Source organism: Penicillium robsamsonii, assembly GCF_028829455.1.
Source record: "Penicillium robsamsonii strain IBT 29466 chromosome Unknown utg000001l_segment0_segment0, whole genome shotgun sequence".
Taxonomy (NCBI): domain Eukaryota; kingdom Fungi; phylum Ascomycota; class Eurotiomycetes; order Eurotiales; family Aspergillaceae; genus Penicillium; species Penicillium robsamsonii.
The window spans coordinates 7,507,594-7,525,756 of record NW_026643219.1 but is presented as its reverse complement, the minus strand read 5'-3'; the positions used below and the strand labels follow the sequence as shown (position 1 = coordinate 7,525,756).

The 18,163-nt window shown below is 49.3% G+C and overlaps 6 protein-coding genes across 6 annotated transcripts; 3 read left to right on the top strand and 3 right to left on the bottom strand.

Annotated features, from left to right (window-relative positions):
- Positions 1-248: 248 nt before the first annotated feature.
- On the bottom strand, positions 249-1,363 carry N7447_002914 (polysaccharide deacetylase family protein; the record flags this gene model as incomplete). Its single annotated transcript, XM_057227189.1, has 4 exons — positions 249-423; positions 472-876; positions 934-1,210; positions 1,258-1,363. The coding sequence occupies 4 exons, from the start codon at positions 1,361-1,363 to the stop codon at positions 249-251; spliced, it is 963 nt and encodes a 320-aa protein (XP_057091205.1).
- Positions 1,364-1,762: 399 nt separating this feature from the next.
- Positions 1,763-3,471, top strand: N7447_002913 (putative amidase; the record flags this gene model as incomplete). Its single annotated transcript, XM_057227188.1, has 3 exons — positions 1,763-1,791; positions 1,847-2,469; positions 2,525-3,471. The coding sequence occupies 3 exons, from the start codon at positions 1,763-1,765 to the stop codon at positions 3,469-3,471; spliced, it is 1,599 nt and encodes a 532-aa protein (XP_057091204.1).
- A 67-nt stretch (positions 3,472-3,538) lies between these two features.
- Positions 3,539-4,444, bottom strand: N7447_002912 (SDR family NAD(P)-dependent oxidoreductase; the record flags this gene model as incomplete). Its single annotated transcript, XM_057227187.1, has 3 exons — positions 3,539-3,834; positions 3,888-4,343; positions 4,402-4,444. 3 exons carry the CDS (start codon positions 4,442-4,444, stop codon positions 3,539-3,541), a joined length of 795 nt encoding a protein of 264 aa, XP_057091203.1.
- Positions 4,445-4,670: 226 nt separating this feature from the next.
- Positions 4,671-7,505, top strand: N7447_002911 (C2H2-type zinc finger protein; the record flags this gene model as incomplete). The annotated part of the gene is made up of 5 exons (XM_057227186.1): positions 4,671-4,785; positions 4,836-5,249; positions 5,382-5,666; positions 5,720-7,231; positions 7,288-7,505. 5 exons carry the CDS (start codon positions 4,671-4,673, stop codon positions 7,503-7,505), a joined length of 2,544 nt encoding a protein of 847 aa, XP_057091202.1.
- Positions 7,506-7,933: 428 nt separating this feature from the next.
- Positions 7,934-11,990, bottom strand: N7447_002910 (uncharacterized protein; the record flags this gene model as incomplete). Its single annotated transcript, XM_057227185.1, has 7 exons — positions 7,934-8,840; positions 8,895-8,988; positions 9,056-11,082; positions 11,135-11,224; positions 11,290-11,320; positions 11,374-11,587; positions 11,634-11,990. The coding sequence occupies 7 exons, from the start codon at positions 11,988-11,990 to the stop codon at positions 7,934-7,936; spliced, it is 3,720 nt and encodes a 1,239-aa protein (XP_057091201.1).
- Positions 11,991-13,696: 1,706 nt separating this feature from the next.
- N7447_002909 (C2HC-type zinc finger protein) lies at positions 13,697-15,344 on the top strand (the record flags this gene model as incomplete). Its single annotated transcript, XM_057227184.1, has 4 exons — positions 13,697-14,192; positions 14,235-14,694; positions 14,766-15,165; positions 15,255-15,344. 4 exons carry the CDS (start codon positions 13,697-13,699, stop codon positions 15,342-15,344), a joined length of 1,446 nt encoding a protein of 481 aa, XP_057091200.1.
- Positions 15,345-18,163: the final 2,819 nt, after the last annotated feature.

Below are 18,163 nucleotides of genomic sequence, written 5' to 3'. Positions count from 1 at the left end.
TGCATGGTTGGGGTATGTAAGATGTAGTTATCTATGTTGGGGTAGACCTCTGCTAATAGAGACGTGGAGATAGATCTTCAACTCAGTCTAATCAATCCGATGGCTCCATCTTGGCGTCAATAACAACTAATAGGTCCGAGGTATTGATTTGAGGTACGGGTCATATTGAATGAAAAAGGATGGTTGGCCACCGATATATATCAATGACCAGAGCAGGGGCCATTATTTGTTGTCCAATTAAGAAGCTATCAAGGTATGCTCTTCATAGCTTCGATGAGATCTGGTGACTTCTCTAACATCGCACCAGACTTCGCAGGCATCAATGCCCCAGGCGGAGGAGCATTCTTATTCTTGAAGTCGTCGCAAACCTGTTCCATCGTCACAAATTCCACGCCCTCGTGCTTTTTGAAGTGTTCAATCAGCCTATCAAACGTCAGTCATACTCCACGCAAGGTTATCATCAGATCATACCTTTCATGCATCAGTAGCACATGAGGTCTTCCCGAAACATCGGGGTGGATAGTAATCGGGAAGATAAACTCATCATATTCCCGATAGAAGTAGTCAAAATGGTCGCGCCAGATATCCTCCACGTCCCGTGGGTTGACAAAACCATGGCTGTTAGGCGCCTTCTTGATGAACATCATCGGCGGTAGATCATCAATGTACCAGTTGGACGGGATTTCCACAATCCCTGTTTGGGGTCCATGCTCAAGAGGCTTCATCCAAGTTTCAGCCTTTTGCTTGTAATCGATCTTTGTCCAGCTGTCGCCTGTTCGGAGGTAGTAGGCCTGGCAGTCCTCGTGGCTCATGCTGTGGTCATACTCGATGCCATAGTCGAGGAGGAGTTGGGCCCCCTCTTTGCTAGTTTCCCACCTATTTGAATTTGATTAGCGCCGTTGATGAATATTAAATTCAAGATAGCAGTCGTACCAGGGTGCCACGCTTCCTCGAGGAGGCTTGCCAACAAAATCGGTCAACATCCGATATGTTTTGTCGAGCACATCGCGCTGCTGCTCTAGAGACATGTCTGTTGGATTCTCGTGGGAGTATCCATGCAGGCCGATCTCGTGGCCCGCATCGCGGACTGCGGCCATGTCCTCCGGGAAGGTCTCGAGGGAGTGGCCGGGGATGAACCATGTGGTCTTGATATCATATTTCTTAAACAGTTTCAACAATCGTTGTGTTCCAATGGTTCCTGCCCAGTATCCTATACGATCGTTAGCTAAATCCCAGAAAGAGAACATTGAAACTTACCCCTGCTGATGTCGTTTGTGGAATCCTCTCCGCCATATGAGCCCAGCCAACCGGCTACAGCATCAACATCCACCCCATAGGTAATAAGAACTCGCTTTGGTGCCATTGTTGAATGATTCAAACTTGAAAGGGAAATTTCTCGAGGATGAATAGCTCCGAGTGAATGCGGGGAAGAGCCCTTCGGGCACATCTCCGACCGGCCGACAATTCCACCTTCACCTGACTCCCCGATTCACTAATTTGCACGGTTTTCCATTCGCTTACAACATTCACGTTATCTCTTGGTGGACTCCATTCACGATGAGAGGTCTCCAACGCAATTGGGGTCTTTGTTGGAGTAGGTATTGTCTCCAGGGAGGCAGTGAGACCCAATTTAATGGACTCCAAGATATACAGTGTTGGAGAAAATTGAACGAGCAGGGAATAAACCTAACACGAATTCCTCATAAACCGTGACAGCCCCAGAGGACAATCGCAACGTATCCAACGGTGTCATAGGGTGATAATGTCAGTTCTTTTCACAAATATTTCAGAGTAAGTATTTCGACATTCCGTGATTGCATCATAATCTGACTGAACGTTGTTATAGGAACAACCCCGTCAAGCCGGGTGATGTGGAAGCCCTCCTCAAACCGCTCGGTTTGACAATCGACCCGGCCGAAGCGCAAGATTTCCACACCCTTCTCGCAGCAGTCCACGACTGCGCCGAAAGCATAGCCGCCTTGCCAGACTACCAACCAGTCCCCGATCAAACCAAGTATCCACGGGAGAATGTGCGTCGACCAAGTGGAGAAGAACAGGTTTTCGGGCAAGCCTGGGCGCACCGATTTCTGATCCGGGGTAATCCCGAAGGCGGGCGGCTGGCAGGTAAGTCCGTCAGTTTGAAAGATGTTATTGCGGTTGCGGGTGTGCCGCAGCTTCTGGGTAGCGATATCATTCCTTCCTGGACACCGACTGTGGATGCGACGGTTGTGACGCGGTTGCTCGAAGCGGGCGCCGATATCCATGGCACATCGACGTGTGAGAATCTTTGCCACTCTACTTCTTCGTATACCAGTGCTCAGGGTATAGTGGAGAATCCACACGCGAATGGTTATTCAGCGGGCGGGAGTACCTCTGGCGGTGCAGCGCTGGTCGCCGCTGGTATAGTGGACATTACGATCGGGGGTGACCAGGGTGGCAGTATACGCGTTCCCGCTTCATTCTGTGGATGTAAGATGTGGTGCTTCCTTCAGAGTGCATGTGCTATGAACTAACTTGCGTCCAGGCGTCGGGCTCAAACCAACCTATGGGCGTGTTCCCTTCACTGGGATTGCTAGCGGTGACGCTATGAATGACCATGCTGGCCCGCTGGCCCGAACGACACTTGAGATTGCAACATGTCTAGATGTTATTAGTGGATACGATGGCATCGATGATCGGGCTGTAGGTAGCTCGAAACCAGGCTCTACCAGATTCGCAGCAATTCAGCAGAACCCCAACACACTCAACGGCTTCAGGGTCGGCATTCTTGTTGAAGGATTTGAACATAACGCAGTAGACCCACGTGTCAAGGGTGCTGTATTGACCGCCGCCCAGAAATTCAAAGATCTGGGCGCAACAATCGAGGAAGTATCTCTTCCCGAGCATCTACAAGGACCCGCGATCTGGACTATCCAGCAGCGAATTGCCGGGGCGCAGACTCTTTTGGGCCAGAATACAGGTCGAAGAGGGCTTTACATGACTGAGATGGAGCGTGCGCGACTTCCATGGACTGATGATGGTTTCCAGAGGGCGTTCCCGTCCACAAAGAACGTTATTATCAACGGTCTCTATCTAACGCAACAATTCCCTGGACTCTACGGAAAGACTGCCAACATTGGACGACTCCTCAGTGACAAGTACGAAGCGCTATTTGAGAAGTATGATGTCCTGGTAATGCCTACAACGCCGGTCGTTGCCCCTCGACATGGAAGGCGAGAACTCCCACTGGACACCCTTAAGCCTAGTATGGGTCTTACAATCAACACTGCCATCTTCAACGTGACTGGTCACCCAGCACTAACCATACCCGTCGGGCTTGCCCGGGCACAGGAAGATAACCAGGTCATGCTGCCAGTTGGGATGCAGATTGTTGGTGGATTGTGGCAGGAAGAGAAGATTCTGCGGGCTGGGCATACCTGGGAGACTCATTTTGATTGGAAGAAGATGCATTACTCTATAGATAAGAACTAGGCACCAATTTGCGTCTGTCGCATTCAAGAAAGCGAATTGATATCTTGTCTGTGGCATCAACATATAATTAGACCGTTATATATCCGCCATCAACCACCATGGCATGGCCCTGTATAAACGATGCCTGTGTTGAACACAAAAAAAGAATTGCATCGGCCACTTCCGCTGGCTGACCCATTCTCTTCATTGGTGCGGTCTGCACTGCTGGCATGATGGCGTCATGGACCTCCGGCTTCTCCATTACTAGTGGCGTTTCAATAACACCCGGACAGACACAGTTGACTCGAATTCCATTTTGGGAGTAATCGATCGCATCTGCACGTGTCATTCCAATGACAGCTGCCTTCGATGCGCAATATGCAGCTATCACAATATCAATAAGGTGTTCGCCTATAAAACGGCAAGACAACACTTACGAGCACCAGGGCGGCTGACAATACCAAGTTGGCTGGCAACATTTACGATAGCACCACGCTGAGGTAGACGAGTGACATCATGGCTAGGTAGTTCACTTTGTGTGACCATTTGCCTAAGCTCTGCGCGAGATGAGAGCCAGCAGCCTCGGTAGTTGATGTTATTGACGCGATCGAATTCTTCAAGTGATGTCTCTGCTGAGCGTAGAGACTTACCGAGAACACCTGCACAATTCACAGCGTAGTCTACTCGTCCGAATTCTTGCACAACTGCATCAATAAATGAATCTGCGAACCGGTCATCTGCCACGTTACCGGCCTTTACCAGTAGTCGAACTTCGGGATATTTTGATGTGATGTCTTCTGCCGTTTGGTGTAGAGACTTTTCATTGAGGTCAGTGATAGCGATTTGCTTACACCCAGCTGCAGCAAAGGCTTTTGTAGTCGCAGCGCCGATTCCTGTGTTATGTGAGTGTAGGTTAATGACTGATATTGATATTGTGGGTGTTTGACCTACCAGTTCCACCTGCACCAGTGATTACCGCAACCCCAGGAAACATATTGGCTGTCTAGACCATTTGGAACCAGAATAATCCGAATATCTCTGAGCATGCAAGTTATATACATCCCGAGGTCGCCTCCAAATATCAACCCCACCTTTATCGCTTATCGCGGGCCGAAAGGTCCCGGCGGGCCCCAAGTTGGAGCAGTTGGGGTCGAATCTCCCACGACATCCACTTCAACAAGGCATCATATTCTCCAAGTTCTCCATCCCCCAATGTTTCAATGTCCCCATCACCCCAGCCGCACAGGGGTGCGCGTGGAGCAAGGGCTCGTATCTGTATACACTGCGGTCGGAGTTTCCGACGGACTGAACACTTAGAGCGACACATCCGCACCCGTAAGTAATTTCCGGGGAAACCCCCGCAGCTAATGCTAACTCGGTAAAAGACACTAAAGAGAAGCCATTCATTTGCTTCTGTGGGGCGGCCTTTACTAGAAGGGATCTATTGAAGCGTCACACGCGCATCTCACATCAAGATGGCTTGACCTCACCAACACCGCCCGAGCCAACGAAGAAGGAGGATTTCCAGCCAACGCATCCGCCTGCATCGATCCCCCCGGAATATGATACATCAAATAGATCCGTACCCGTGCCACCCCTTGCAGGATCATCGGCTGTGCACCAATGGGCTGGGTCACAGAACACGCCCTATTTAGACCAGCACCACAATGCTGGCATGATTCCGGTTGCCACTGCAGGAGCTCCACACCCTGCCATTGATCCTCATACCGGGATGGTACATGATCCGGATATGCTTCAAGCTGCCCAGTTGCTTCTTCCGGGCGATTACAGACCTACAGGTGCGTTTTTTATAGCTGCTCAAGTATATACTTTTTAATACCCCATGCAACATGGAATATTCGTTCCCTCTCGCGATGATCTTTTGCTTTGACGCCGATTCTTGGAGATCTATTGATCTGACACAAAAATAGCACAACCGATGCCCTACTTGCCTGAAGATTTGAATCATTTCCAGGAATTCACCCATTTCTTGGATTCCATTGGCTTGCCCGGGGAATGGGTTCCCAGCGAAGGCGAAACATCTCAGACACAGGAGGTTAACCTGGAAGACGTGAGAGAGGCAGATCGACATACCCAAGAGCACCATGAGCGGCCACGACGAAGTGGAGAGGGTTCTCGGGGAGACTCACCATTCAGATCCTGGCTTCCATCTGTGCCGAGGGGCGATCAAAGCCTAGGGACCCTGTCTGATTCTGGTATATAACACCTTATGTTGCTATGATTTTGTATATCACTGACAACATTTCAGAACCACCGCAAAACGCGAAGAGGCCGTCACATTTCAATGTCACTGAAGACCAAAGGTTTCGGCTTGCGGCATCTCTCGAAGAATTTCGCCATGTCATTCCGGACTTCGTACTGCCGTCGCGTCACACATTGACTCGGTACCTCACATCCTATTTTGAAGGATTCCACCCACATCTTCCGTTTATGCACATCCCAACTTTTAATATCAATGAACGCGCCCCTGAGGTGGTTCTTGCTATCATGACGATCGGAGCTCAGTATAGATTTGAGCATCGCAACGCAGAAAGAATATTCCACGTCTCCAAGGCAGTTTTGTTTGAACGGATGTCCAGAGAGCCTCGTTTCCCAGCCAAGCCAAGTTACAATTCAGGCTCCCAAGTGCCGCTGGGGATATCTCCTTATTCCAACTTTGGCGATCAATCCCTTACACAACCACAGGTGTCAGTGGAAAGAACTGCTGTTGGGAAGCAGATTGAAATCACACGCTGTCTCCTTATTCTGATGGGCTACTCCACGTGGGAAAGTGCTAGACTGGTACAGGAAGCATTCCATCTTCAGGGCTTGTTGGTTCGACATCTCCGTGAGGCTGGCCTGACAGAAGACACAACACGTTCTGATCTACGCGCACCGCTCGATTGGTACGAATGGGCGGACCAAGAATCCGCCAGACGCACAAAGTTGATTGCATTTTGCTTCATCCATGTTCACAGCATCGCATACAATGCTTATCCATCTCTGCGCAGCAATGAGATACACCTGCGTCTTCCATGTTCCACCATGGAATGGACCGCTAGTACCGCTGCAGAATGGGAAGCATCCCAGCGAGAACGAGGCCCCCAACAGCTGTTCTTCCAAGACGCATTGACACTCCTCTTGCAAAAGTCCCGATCAGCCATACCACTAGACCCCATCCCATCGCCATTGGGTAACTATATCCTCTTGCACGGACTCCTGCAACGAATCCACCTCGTGAGCGAGCTATCGTTACCAAACGGCAACCAATCCACAACCCTCCCCACAGAGGAACTGAATAAACTAGAGCAAGTCTCCTACTCACAAATATTCCCCAAATTCATATCTAACAATATAATCCACAGACGAGCTCTCCGCTCCTGGACCTCCGTGTGGCAACAAGCCCCAGAATCCAGTCTAGACCCGCACAATGCAAACGGTCCAATCCCCTTCACCTCCAGTGCATTCCTGGGGCTCGCATACGTCCGCCTATCTCTAAATCTCGGTCCTCACCGCCGCCTCGAGACCCGCGACCCGAGGATAATAGCAACTGCACTCCGCCGCTCTCCACGCCCAGAACGAAGCTACCGTCTCATCCCGGCACTCATATACGCCGCTCATGCCCTCAGTATTCCCGTGCGGCTGGGCATAGACCACATTGCTCGCAGTGAAGCCTTCTTCTGGAGCGTGCGACACTCGCTGGCTAGCATTGAATGTGCAGTGTTGCTTAGCAAGTGGCTATTCACCCTTGCCGAGGCGGGACCGGATCAGTCCTTGAGTGGTATGTCCATATCCTGCCTGCTGGATGTGATTTATCAGCTAACAATTATGATGCAGAAAACGAAACTCGCATTCTACGCTGGACCCGCTGTATCATCGAAGAGGCGTATTCGTCTATTGATACGGATGACGGCGAGGCACCGCCAGATCTGGAACCGGCTTCTTTGGGATTGGCTGTTCTGAAGTTGTGGGCTAGGTTGTTTGGGACGAATACTCAGTGGCCGTTTATTAATGTTCTTGGACAAAGTTTGGAAGAGTATATGTCTATGATTTGATGTTAACACTACGTCTTTGGCGTTTGTGTATATTGAACCTTTTTTGAACATAATGTATTCATGATCTCATGATCCCCAGGTGGATGACTCTGACTTGTATCTATACCTAGCCTTGCAAGGCCTTTTTGGAGTTGCGTTTCCGAATCTTCCAGTTGAATGATCTCAAATGAAAAGATTCAACCTATCTATGAGTAGATATTCAAATAATGAGCATATACGGGTAAGGTGGGAATAAATTCTCACTGGCTGCATTGAATTGTAGCTAAGTAATGATTCAAAGCCATACATCGATGCTCGTAGATATGGTACATCACCGTCTTTTTGTGCTTTTCTACTTTCCCTTTTCATCAATTCAGATTTCAACCCTTGTTCCTATTCTCCAAGCCCGGCAAGGCAAAGACCATAGCAAAAGGCCATCTACTGCCGATCTAGGAGAGCTCGATCAGCTCCCCCTCCGCGGGAGAAAACAGCAGTTCATCGGCCATAGGAGTGGGCGAAACGTCGGCTACACTTAAACTGCCAGCCAGGTTATCCTCATCCCTAATTGAAGCAGCAAGCAGGTCTACCTCGAGATTGTGACCTCCAACCCGACAGTGATAAATATCTTCGAAGGCGATCAGATCCTGGACGAGGGAAGTGGGAAGCTTGTTTTTCAGTTCATTCGTAGCTTCAGCTTCGCCATCACCAGCCCCGTGATATGTAGCCATAGCTTCCTTGGCCGGAGCAGTGTGCTGGTCTTCCCCCTTACTTGGAACTTCAGCTTCAAGCTTATCATCGTCGTCGAAGTTGATTAAGTCTCCTTCGACCGGACCAGCGATGTTATCCTGGACTGGCGTAGTATCTGCTCGAGGACTTTTACCTCTAAATGGAAATTCAGACCGACGATTATCGCTAAAATGGATCAGGTCTCCTTCAACTGAGGCATCGACATTCTTCTCAACTGGCGTATCATCTTCCTGAGGACGGTTTCCTCTAATATCGAGCTTAGCCCGGCGGTAATCATCCACTATGGCGCCACCCTGTGCAAACACCTGCCATCCTCGTACACCATTGGCAAACGGCGATTTATCTTCGTCGTCAGCAAAGGCAAAGGTAGGGGTGCGGGTTGGGGCTCGGGGTCGGGTGATTGGACCGATCATTGCGTTCTGATCATCATCTTCACCGACATCATTCCAGTCTGCTCCGGCCTCAAAGACCTGGGTTTTCTTTTCCTTGCCCATACCACAGAAGCAATCATGGGTGTGTGGTGGAGAGCACACACAAATGCATGGCTTGTTGCAGCACTCGCGAATCTCACTGCAGCGCTGTTTGCAAGACACCCAGTCATGTTCAGAACTAATGACACAGGATATTAGTATCTGGCAAGAACTATCATTACTTGAAACTTACCCATGGCATTTACGGGGACACGCGTGTCCGCATGGCAGATCCTTGCCACAGGGCTTGCTGCAACCGTCGCTGATAGCGTTCCAGTCTTTGAGAGCTGGTAGATATAATTAGATTCTTTGTTTATTTTTCATTGGTATTGCCAGGTCATGGGAGGGACTCACTTTCAATTAGGGTGTCTTGGTTGTGTCTTGCACAATACAGGGGGAGAGCCGGGCCCATACGAGGGTCTTGTTGGTCTTCGGACATGGCATTGGTAACTGCATTCCAGAAACTACTGTGTTTGCTAACACATTGCCCGTTCCCAAATATATAAAGACCGTATTTGGCGCGGGACAAGGCAACGCAGATTCTGTTGTCCTGTTCGAGAAAGCCGATACCTCGATGATAATTCGATCGAACAAGCGAGAGGATTACAATATCATTCTCTTCTCCTTGATATGAGTCAACAGTCAATATATTGACGTACGACTGGGCGATGTTGAGATTCTGTGCCTTCTTCCGCATAATCAACTTCCTTTGCCCATTGTAGAAAGTCAGGACAGTGATACTGGTTGCTGGGACTTTGTTCATCACAAGGTAGGCAAGGAGATTGACCACCATTGATGCCTCAAAGTCATTCACCTTGGACAATAGACTATCGGCACTTTCCTGTGAGGTGTGGTCGAAGAAAAAAGATCGTTTCGCTCCCATACCAGGAACCAAAGGGTGATTCTCAACAGACGGATGATCACGCAGACAATTCCCATAGATGGGAGCCACAAGCTTTCGGATTTCTGGCACCATTCGTCTTTGCTCTTGAAGCATGGCGTATGGTATCTTATTTATCACCAAACGCTCAAACATGGAGACATCGAGGTAGAAAGGGTGGCCACACAGTTCATGGTCGGCACACTGACCTTTGAGTTGCAGATGATCGCCAACAAGAATGAGATGCTGAAGTGATGGTAGACAAGCAACTGCAACTGGGGCTTCAAGCACTTCTGCTGCCTCTTCAATCAAGATAACCCTGGGATTCAAGCTCGAGACCAGTCCTCTGTATTTGCTCAGACCAGTGGTGGTCATGCCGATGATCCTCGCCTCCTTGAGAATACAATAGTCCCGCTCAAATCTACCAATTTGGACATTGGTGGAGCAATCTCTGTAACTTTGAGCGAGGCGATGCACATGTTCTCCGAGGATAGCGATCAGCTGCTTGCGTATGTAGCGATAAACAGCACCACGATATCTCTTGTGAATGTTGTAAAGGTCCTTCTCTTTCAGCAAAATTTCGACCGTTGCCAGAGAGATTTTCCCCTTATTGGAGCCGCAAAGACCAGGCGACAACGGGAAAAAGCGGGTTTTGAAATCCAACCAGTCATCCTCATATCTTCCATGTTCGACTTCGATCTCCTTCAGTTGCTCATACTCCCGGTCAATATCGTCATCGATAAATCCAAAGTCACCCACGTAATTGTAATCAAAACCCCTTACGGAGTCTGTAAGCCAAGCCATCAAAGGATTGGCGTTTGCAGAGGCATTTGATTGCTGCCATTTACGTGCGACTTCTTCCAAGGAATCAACCTGCTCTTGGCTCAAAATGCCGTGCTCTCGAAATAGAGATGTTGCAAGAGGCTTGCTGCTGTTCGATGGCGCAAATGGCCCTAGGAGCTTATCAATCTCACCTGCGAGTTTGTTCTGTTTCTTTATCATTGGAGTTAACAGACCTCCCTCAATTTTAAATAGACCCTGGGTCTGTCTGATCTCATAAGGGGTGCGCTTGCGAATTTCAGGATCGGTAGTTCTTCCACCCAGCCGGACATAGTTCTTCTCAAAGACCGAGATATGCTTAATCAGTTGATCGAGCGCATAGTTAGTTTGAGCTGCGATGACAATAGGTGGATCATTTGCCCCTTTGTTTGAGAGCATGATCTTTAAAGCAGCAATGGAGGTAAAGGTCTTGCCTGTTCCAGGAGGACCCTGGATGATGGCCAGCTTTTTAGTTAACATTCGGTTCAGGGCTGACCATTGGGATGCATCTAGCTTTCCCATTGGTTGGGAGGGCCATCTCTCAAGGATGTCGTACTTTCCAGTGATGTCGAGTGCAGAGAGTTCGGACAATGGCGTGAAGTCCATGCGTGGCGCAGTGTTGACGTATTCCGGTGCATCAATATCTCCTGCGAAGCTGCAGATTTGTTCGTTCAACGGAAAACTAGATAAGGTCAGATATCCCTTTCAAATATATTACTGTTTTGTAGCCTGACCTTTCCTTTGACAACTTTTGCAGTGCTGTCAGGGTGTGTCGATTTGCCTCGAAATATCCCGCTCGAGCTTCCACCATGATCCATTCTTGTCTAGTTAGACATAATAATTAGTATAATCATAATTTTCAAAAACACACCAACATAGATCTGCTCACTGTGGGTCGATATCAATATCGTCGGGCGAGGCTAAGAAGATATCAATCTCGGGGGGTCTTTTTCGACCCCTTCCAGCAGCCGACAGGCCACGACGGCAACAACACATTTGCTCAAGAATGCATTTTGCTTTGTGGTTAGAGCAACGACTGTTCCAGGATTAAGGCGGTTAGAGTACGTCCAGGCAATATTTTTACCCGCGCGGCGAGTAGAGAATTGGATGTGCAACGCGAACCCCGAGCGGGCTAGAGTAATACCAATAACGAAAACCTTTGATGTAGAAGAATGTGGATCAGGAATCTGCATTGCCAAATTCAAGAATGTCCAATGGAAGAAGAGTACTTACCTTCTCATAGATGGAGATGCCCGGAGTATCTCTCATAAAGGGATCGGCGCGGACCCGGCCCACGGCATTTCGAAGTGGTGCAACCGAGTCTTCTCGGATCAATGAATAATGGGCCTCTAGGTATCTCTCCTTGGAAACCCAAGGTCCCGAAATGCAGTTGGGGGCAAGTGCAACAACGTCTCCTGGTACATCTGTCCCGAGGATTTCTTCGGGCGAAGGAAACTCTGGCTTGGTTTGCCAAAGTTTCCAAGGGCCATAAATAGGTAGGTCCGGGTCATAGTATCCGCGGATGTCCTGGTTGGCAGGCTTGGCCTGTTCCTTGGGCTGGTGACCATATTGAAATCGAAAAGGGGGCATTGCTGTCTAAAGGATTCGCGGGGTTAGTCCATATATGTTGAATAGATCGATCAACCTCACCAAGGTACTTTCCTACAATGAATGGTCCAGGATTTTTACCCTTTGAAAATACCCGAATTCATTCCGCGTTCCAAGCAAAAGTCTTTACGAAACGGGTGAGTTTGTCAGGGGAAGTGGAAAGTTGATAGCGGGGGAGCGGAAAGATGATGAAGGAAGGATTGAAGTCGGATCGAGTGCAGAATATGTGCCAGGTGGACGAAGTTGAATGAGATAAGACGAATGGTGATCATCTGTGTTTCAATATGAGTGAGGTGCAGGTGAGAAGCGACTGAAGTGCACAAGGAAGTAGGAAATGAATGTTTGCTATATCTGATTTACTGCTACCACTACAAACGTTGTATTGCATTCTAATGGATCCATACCTGAAGAGGCTCATGGTCCATAGATCTTATAGATATGGTCAAACCTCTTCTATGAGAATATCCACATTCGTGGTCTCTCTTACGTATGATGGATTTTAGGCCGAGCGTTTCCCTTCCTGTTTAGGTGTTTAGGTGATATGTAGCTTCTAGAAAGGATTTATTTTTTGAATACGAGATATATATTTTGAGTAATGTAATTTTCAATACGATGATAATGTAGGTTTTTCGATTTTCTTGAAATTGGTACATATATCCCATTCAATAGCCTTATTAATAGCTATGACGACAATTAAACCAGATAATCTATAGTTTATATAGCCGAAATAGGAAATCCACAGTAAAATTATACCAGCAAGGGACTATAGGAGTTATATAAGTTACATGCTGTGAGAATTCATGGCTTTTAACTTTTTCAACTGTGATATCATTTCCGTCCTCTCGCATTACGATGATATTACCGGCACCAGACAATGGGAACAATGAAGAAAGGATGAATGGTCCCGGGAAAGGTTTCAGACAGTATACTTCCATTCACTATTTGTCGAAACAGATTTTCCTAAGCTCTGTTGTTGGCCGAAATCTACGCCACGACCGTGATCAAATACAGAGACAAATTTTTACAACTAGAACATGAGGACCTGTGGGATTGAGGAAATGACCGCTTTTAAGGCCAGAAACGGCTGCCTTTCCACCCGTGACTTTGGACGTCCAGCCGTGTGATCCCCTAAGGCTTGCAGGGCTTACGTGATTAATGCCTAAGGCAGAGAGGCACTTGTCAAGTATGTGCCGGGTATTCGCTAGGACGTGGATTATGTAATTTTAGTCTACTTGACCGCACTTAGATATAACCAATGACAACCATGCGATTCTCTTAGTATCTCATCTGGTAGCATGTCATGTTATGGCCTTATCTTCTATGGTAAGCTGCCGAAGATGAGCGCATGCTACGGCTTGTGCTCGTCTTCCCAGCCCTGAAGCAGACACCACTTCAGGGGCCGGGCAAGCGAGGAAGCCGGGATGAGCTTGCCAGCTCACGCCTGCCCTCGACTTGCCACACCGATCCTGGGTCCTCAAGGAACCCACCGTGTGAACCAGAAAGCACCTTTAATGGTAGCGAGGGCACACGGGGCTTCCTGGTATACTGAGGATCAGCATCGCCGAGAGAAAAGCGGAGCCTCTCGGCTGGAATAAAGAAGGAAGCAAGTGAGGATTATCAATTACTAGAAAGAAACAAACCCTTCTTTGAACTCCTAAGAACCGGCACCAAGAAAACGTCCAGCCAGAATGAACCACCTTAACGAGCAAGTCCCGCAAGCGGAACAACAGCAACATGGGGTCCCGTTCTACCGGACCCTGGGCCCTACCGAGCAAGTAGCCTTTAACCGCTTACCACCTATCGTACAAGGCATCAGCTTGTTCAGCATGACGCCTATGGATACGAACCATCGGGCCCTTCAGCATGATACGCTGATAGCGATGGCGATGGCGCAGAACCCTGCCCCGACAGCCCGAGCGGAGCAGATACACTTAGGCGTCGGGAATAAGCTGAAAGATATCCCGAAGCCGGAGAAGTATCGCGGTTCCCAGCAAGGCAATGCTGCACGCCACTGGCTGCGTGACTGCGAACGTTATTTCGAGACACGCGCTGAACTTACTGGGGTGGACGAACCCGATGCTTATAAAGTTATCATCGGCCGCACCCACCTTACGGAAGCAGCTTTAGTCGCCTGGCGTGGATTCGAGGTGGCCGTGGAAAGCGGACACATGGAGCGTATCGCAAGTTAGGAGGATTTCAAGTCATGGATCCTCGATAACTTCGAAGCCAAGACTGCGGAAGCTGATCGCTACCGATTATATATCAGCCGCTTACAACGGGGTGATAACTTCCCGGATTACTTCCGCAAGTTACAGGAAGCGTCGCTAAACTTACTACGCCCTGCGGACTCCTACAACTTCATCCTCCAACTAGTGTCAGGACTCAACCAAGAACTCCGTGCCGAATGGTATAAACTACAGAATCCGCCGACAGAGGTGACAGAGGTGTATAACCGCCTAGTCGAGCTAGAACGGGGTTACAAGGAAGCAACCAACACGAGAGCAAACCGCTTCCAAACACGGGGGAGAGGCCAACAAGCAAGCCACCCTCCCTCAAACGAAGACGCAATGGATTTATCACTCATAGAGAATAAGCCAAACTCCTTTATGTGTTACCACTGCAATAAACCCGGCCACTTTAAACGTGACTGCCGAAGCCTCAAGAAAGAGGGAAAAGCGGAGGGTCAGTAAGCATTAGCAAGCTTAGTGACCCTTTAGAGAAGCCGCCCCGGCCTAATAAAACCGGTGACGATAAAAGGATTCCTCGACTTACTACAGTCGAGATGGACAGCCAACCCCCAGAGGTTAATGACCCGTCAGAGGGTAGAAAAGAGATTCCTCGACTTACTACAGTCGAGATGGACAGCCAACCCCCAGAGGTTAATGACCCGTCAGCGGGTAGAAAAGAGATTCCTCGACTTACTACAGTCGAGATGGACAGCCAACCCCCAGAGGTTGATGACCCGTCAGCGGGTGAAGAAGAGACTCCTCGACTTACTACAGTCGAGATGGAAATCCAGCCGCCAGAGGCTGATGCCCTGCTAGCTAGCCAGCCTAAACAGGAAGAGGAAGCCTCCATGCGGTTAAATTCCCTTAGGGATGAGTTAAATTACTTCGACGGAAAGGTTCAACGAACGGCGCTGACGCGCGCTATCGCGGTCCGAATGCTTCTAGACTGCGGAGCAAGTCACACATTCGTATCACTTACTGTGGCGGAGCGTGTTAGCGGCCGATGGGACTTAAGTAGGTCCCTGCCGGTGGCCCTCCCGAATGGCGAGAGACTGCATACCCGAGGAAGTATGCGTCTAGAGATCCATCTCGGCGAGTGGGCCGGTAAGAAGGAAGTCTGGGCGATTGACATTAAAGGATACGACGTTATCCTCGGAAATGATTTCTTAAAAGAACATAGTCGATACGTCAGCTTCCCGGAACATAAGATGTGGCTCGGGGAAAAACGGACTATGGTACAAGGCGTCGATACGAGGGTCTTAGGACGACAGCAAGTAGGCAGCCTTAACTTACTGTCTAAAAAGGACTGCCGACGCGCAATGCGAGACGAACAAACGCAGATAGTCCTTTTCACGGCCAAAGTGGAGACCCTGGAAGAAACAGCAAGTGACCCGCGCATTAGGGCACTCCTGAAGAGATATCAGGACGTTTTTCCAGAAGAACTTCCCCGAGAAATGCCCCCGAAACGGGCATACGAACATAGAATAGACACAAAGGGCGCAGACCCTGTGAACCAGTCCGCCTACCCATTATCGGCCGACAAATTAGCGGAGCTGAAGCGGCAAGTGAAGGACTTACTGGACCGTGGGCTTATTAAGACTTCGTTAAGCCCATGGGGATTCCCGGTTATCTTCGTTAAGAAACCGGAAGGAGAGTGGCGTATGTGTATTGATTACCGCGCACTCAATGAACTCACAGCCAAGAATGGCTACCCACTTCCCCGGATCCAAGACTTACTGGATATTATTAGCCGAGCTAAATATCTGTCGAAGATCGACTTAGCGTCGGGCTACTGGCAAGTCATAATGGCAAATGAGTCGGTAGGAAAGACGGCTTTTAATACCATCTGGGGGAAGTATCAATGGCGGGTGATGCCATTCGGGCTGTGTAATGCACCCGCGACCTTCCAGACAATGATGAACGAGACGCTGCGACCGTTCCTCGGAGAGTCGGTAGTGGTCTATCTCGACGATATCCTCGTCTTCTCAGAAAGCCTGGAAGAGCATTACCACCACCTGGAGTAAGTGCTAGAATGCTTAAGGAAGCAGAAGCTGTACGCGAAGCCAAAGAAGTGCGTTTTCGCTACCAAGGAATTAGAGTTTTGCGGCCACATCCTAGGCGATAGGAACCTCCGCCCGATCCCTAAGAAAGTGGAGATCATTTCGTCATAGCCCCGACCTCAGAATGCTCACGAAGTAAGAAGCTTCCTTAGGCTTACCACATACTACCGACGTTTTATAAAGTCGTTCGCAAAAATCGCCGGACCGCTAAGCGACTTACTGAAGGAAGAGGACGCAGAGGTGCGCAAGCAACGCTATCGGCGCATCCATTAGACGGAGGCGTGTGAGGTCGCATTTCGAGACCTAAAAACGGCGATGGTGAATCACCCCGTCCTAGTGCAACCGGACGTCGGCAAGTCATTCACAATTAAGTCTAACGCCTCCGAATGGGCGATTAGGTATGTCCTTAACCAAGTCAGCGAGGATGGCAAGCTACACCCGGTCGCATTTAACGGCCGCAAGCTTAAAGGAGCAGAGTTAAATTACCCCGTACAAGAGAAAGAACTACTTACTGTGAAAGAAGCCCTACGCACCTAGGACCGATTTATTAACATCGACAATGGTGTACCAACAATAGTGATCACAGACCATCAAAGTCTCCAATACTTAGCGACAACACGCGTCTTCAGCAAGCGGCTTACGCGGTGGATCGAAGAATTCCAGGATAAACATATCAAGTGGAAATACCGCCCTAGGAAGGAAGCTATCGTCCCAGATGCGATTAGTCGTCGGCCTGACTTCGTGGAAAGTGTCTCTGCCAGCGTGGCGCAAGACCAGCAACCCTGGGCGGCTCTCTCCTTAATGACAACTGTCGGAGGACTTAACGAGAAAGAATGGTATACGGCCACGATCCGCTACTTACTGGAGGGCACGCTGCCTAAGGATGCTCAACTACGCCGATGGACCAGGCAGTGGTCACAGAACCTAGTGACCGTAAAAGCCACCCTGCCGATGAGAGCAAGTCGAGAAGAGAACACTCGCTTACTATATCGGTACCCAGACGGGAGTACGGCACCATACATGGAACCCCAGTTTCGAGAGGAATTCCTCCGGAAAATGCATGGAGAATATGGTCACCTCGGTTACCCCGGCTTACAGGGCGTAATAACCGGCCGTGGATGGTGGCCATCATTACGGAAGGATATCGAGGAAGTGGTGCGGTTATGCCCTAATTGCCAAGTATCAAAGAAACGTCAACTTACTCTCGAACGGGAAGCCGCACATTACCTAGCAAGTACAGGTATCAGACCGTTCGAGCGATGGGGCATAGACTTAATCGGCACACTTCCTACGACACCTAATGGCCACCGTTGGATCATCACAGCCATTAACTACGCCACAGGGTGGCCGATAGCTGAACCATTAAAAGAAGCAACTCAGGAAACAATCGGCGGATTTATCCATGAGAAGATCTTCACCCAGTTTAGAGCACCAAAAGAAATCCTCACAGACAATGGGGCGAACTTACTAGCAGCAGGGGTGACCTACTATATCGGCTTACTAAAGAGTAAACACCGCCTGACGACGCCATACCACCCTAGAACCAACGGGAAAGTTGAGAACCTCAACGGCTTACTAGGAAGGATGTTATCCAAGTATCTGATGGGTAAGCCAACTCGTTTATGGGACGAGTACTTACCGCAAGCACTGTTCGCAGCGAGGGTCCGCGAGCATGCTACTACCGGCTCTAGTCCTTTCTATCTGGTGTATGGACAAGCACCCTGCCTCCCTGGAGACGAAATCGGAATACAAGAAGGAGACAGTGTCGCCGAACTCGACCGGCGGATACTTGCCGTGAATCATGCTCGCTCAAAGGCGAACGAGGACTTACTGTATAAAGCCATTCGCGCCGCGAAGATCCAGGATG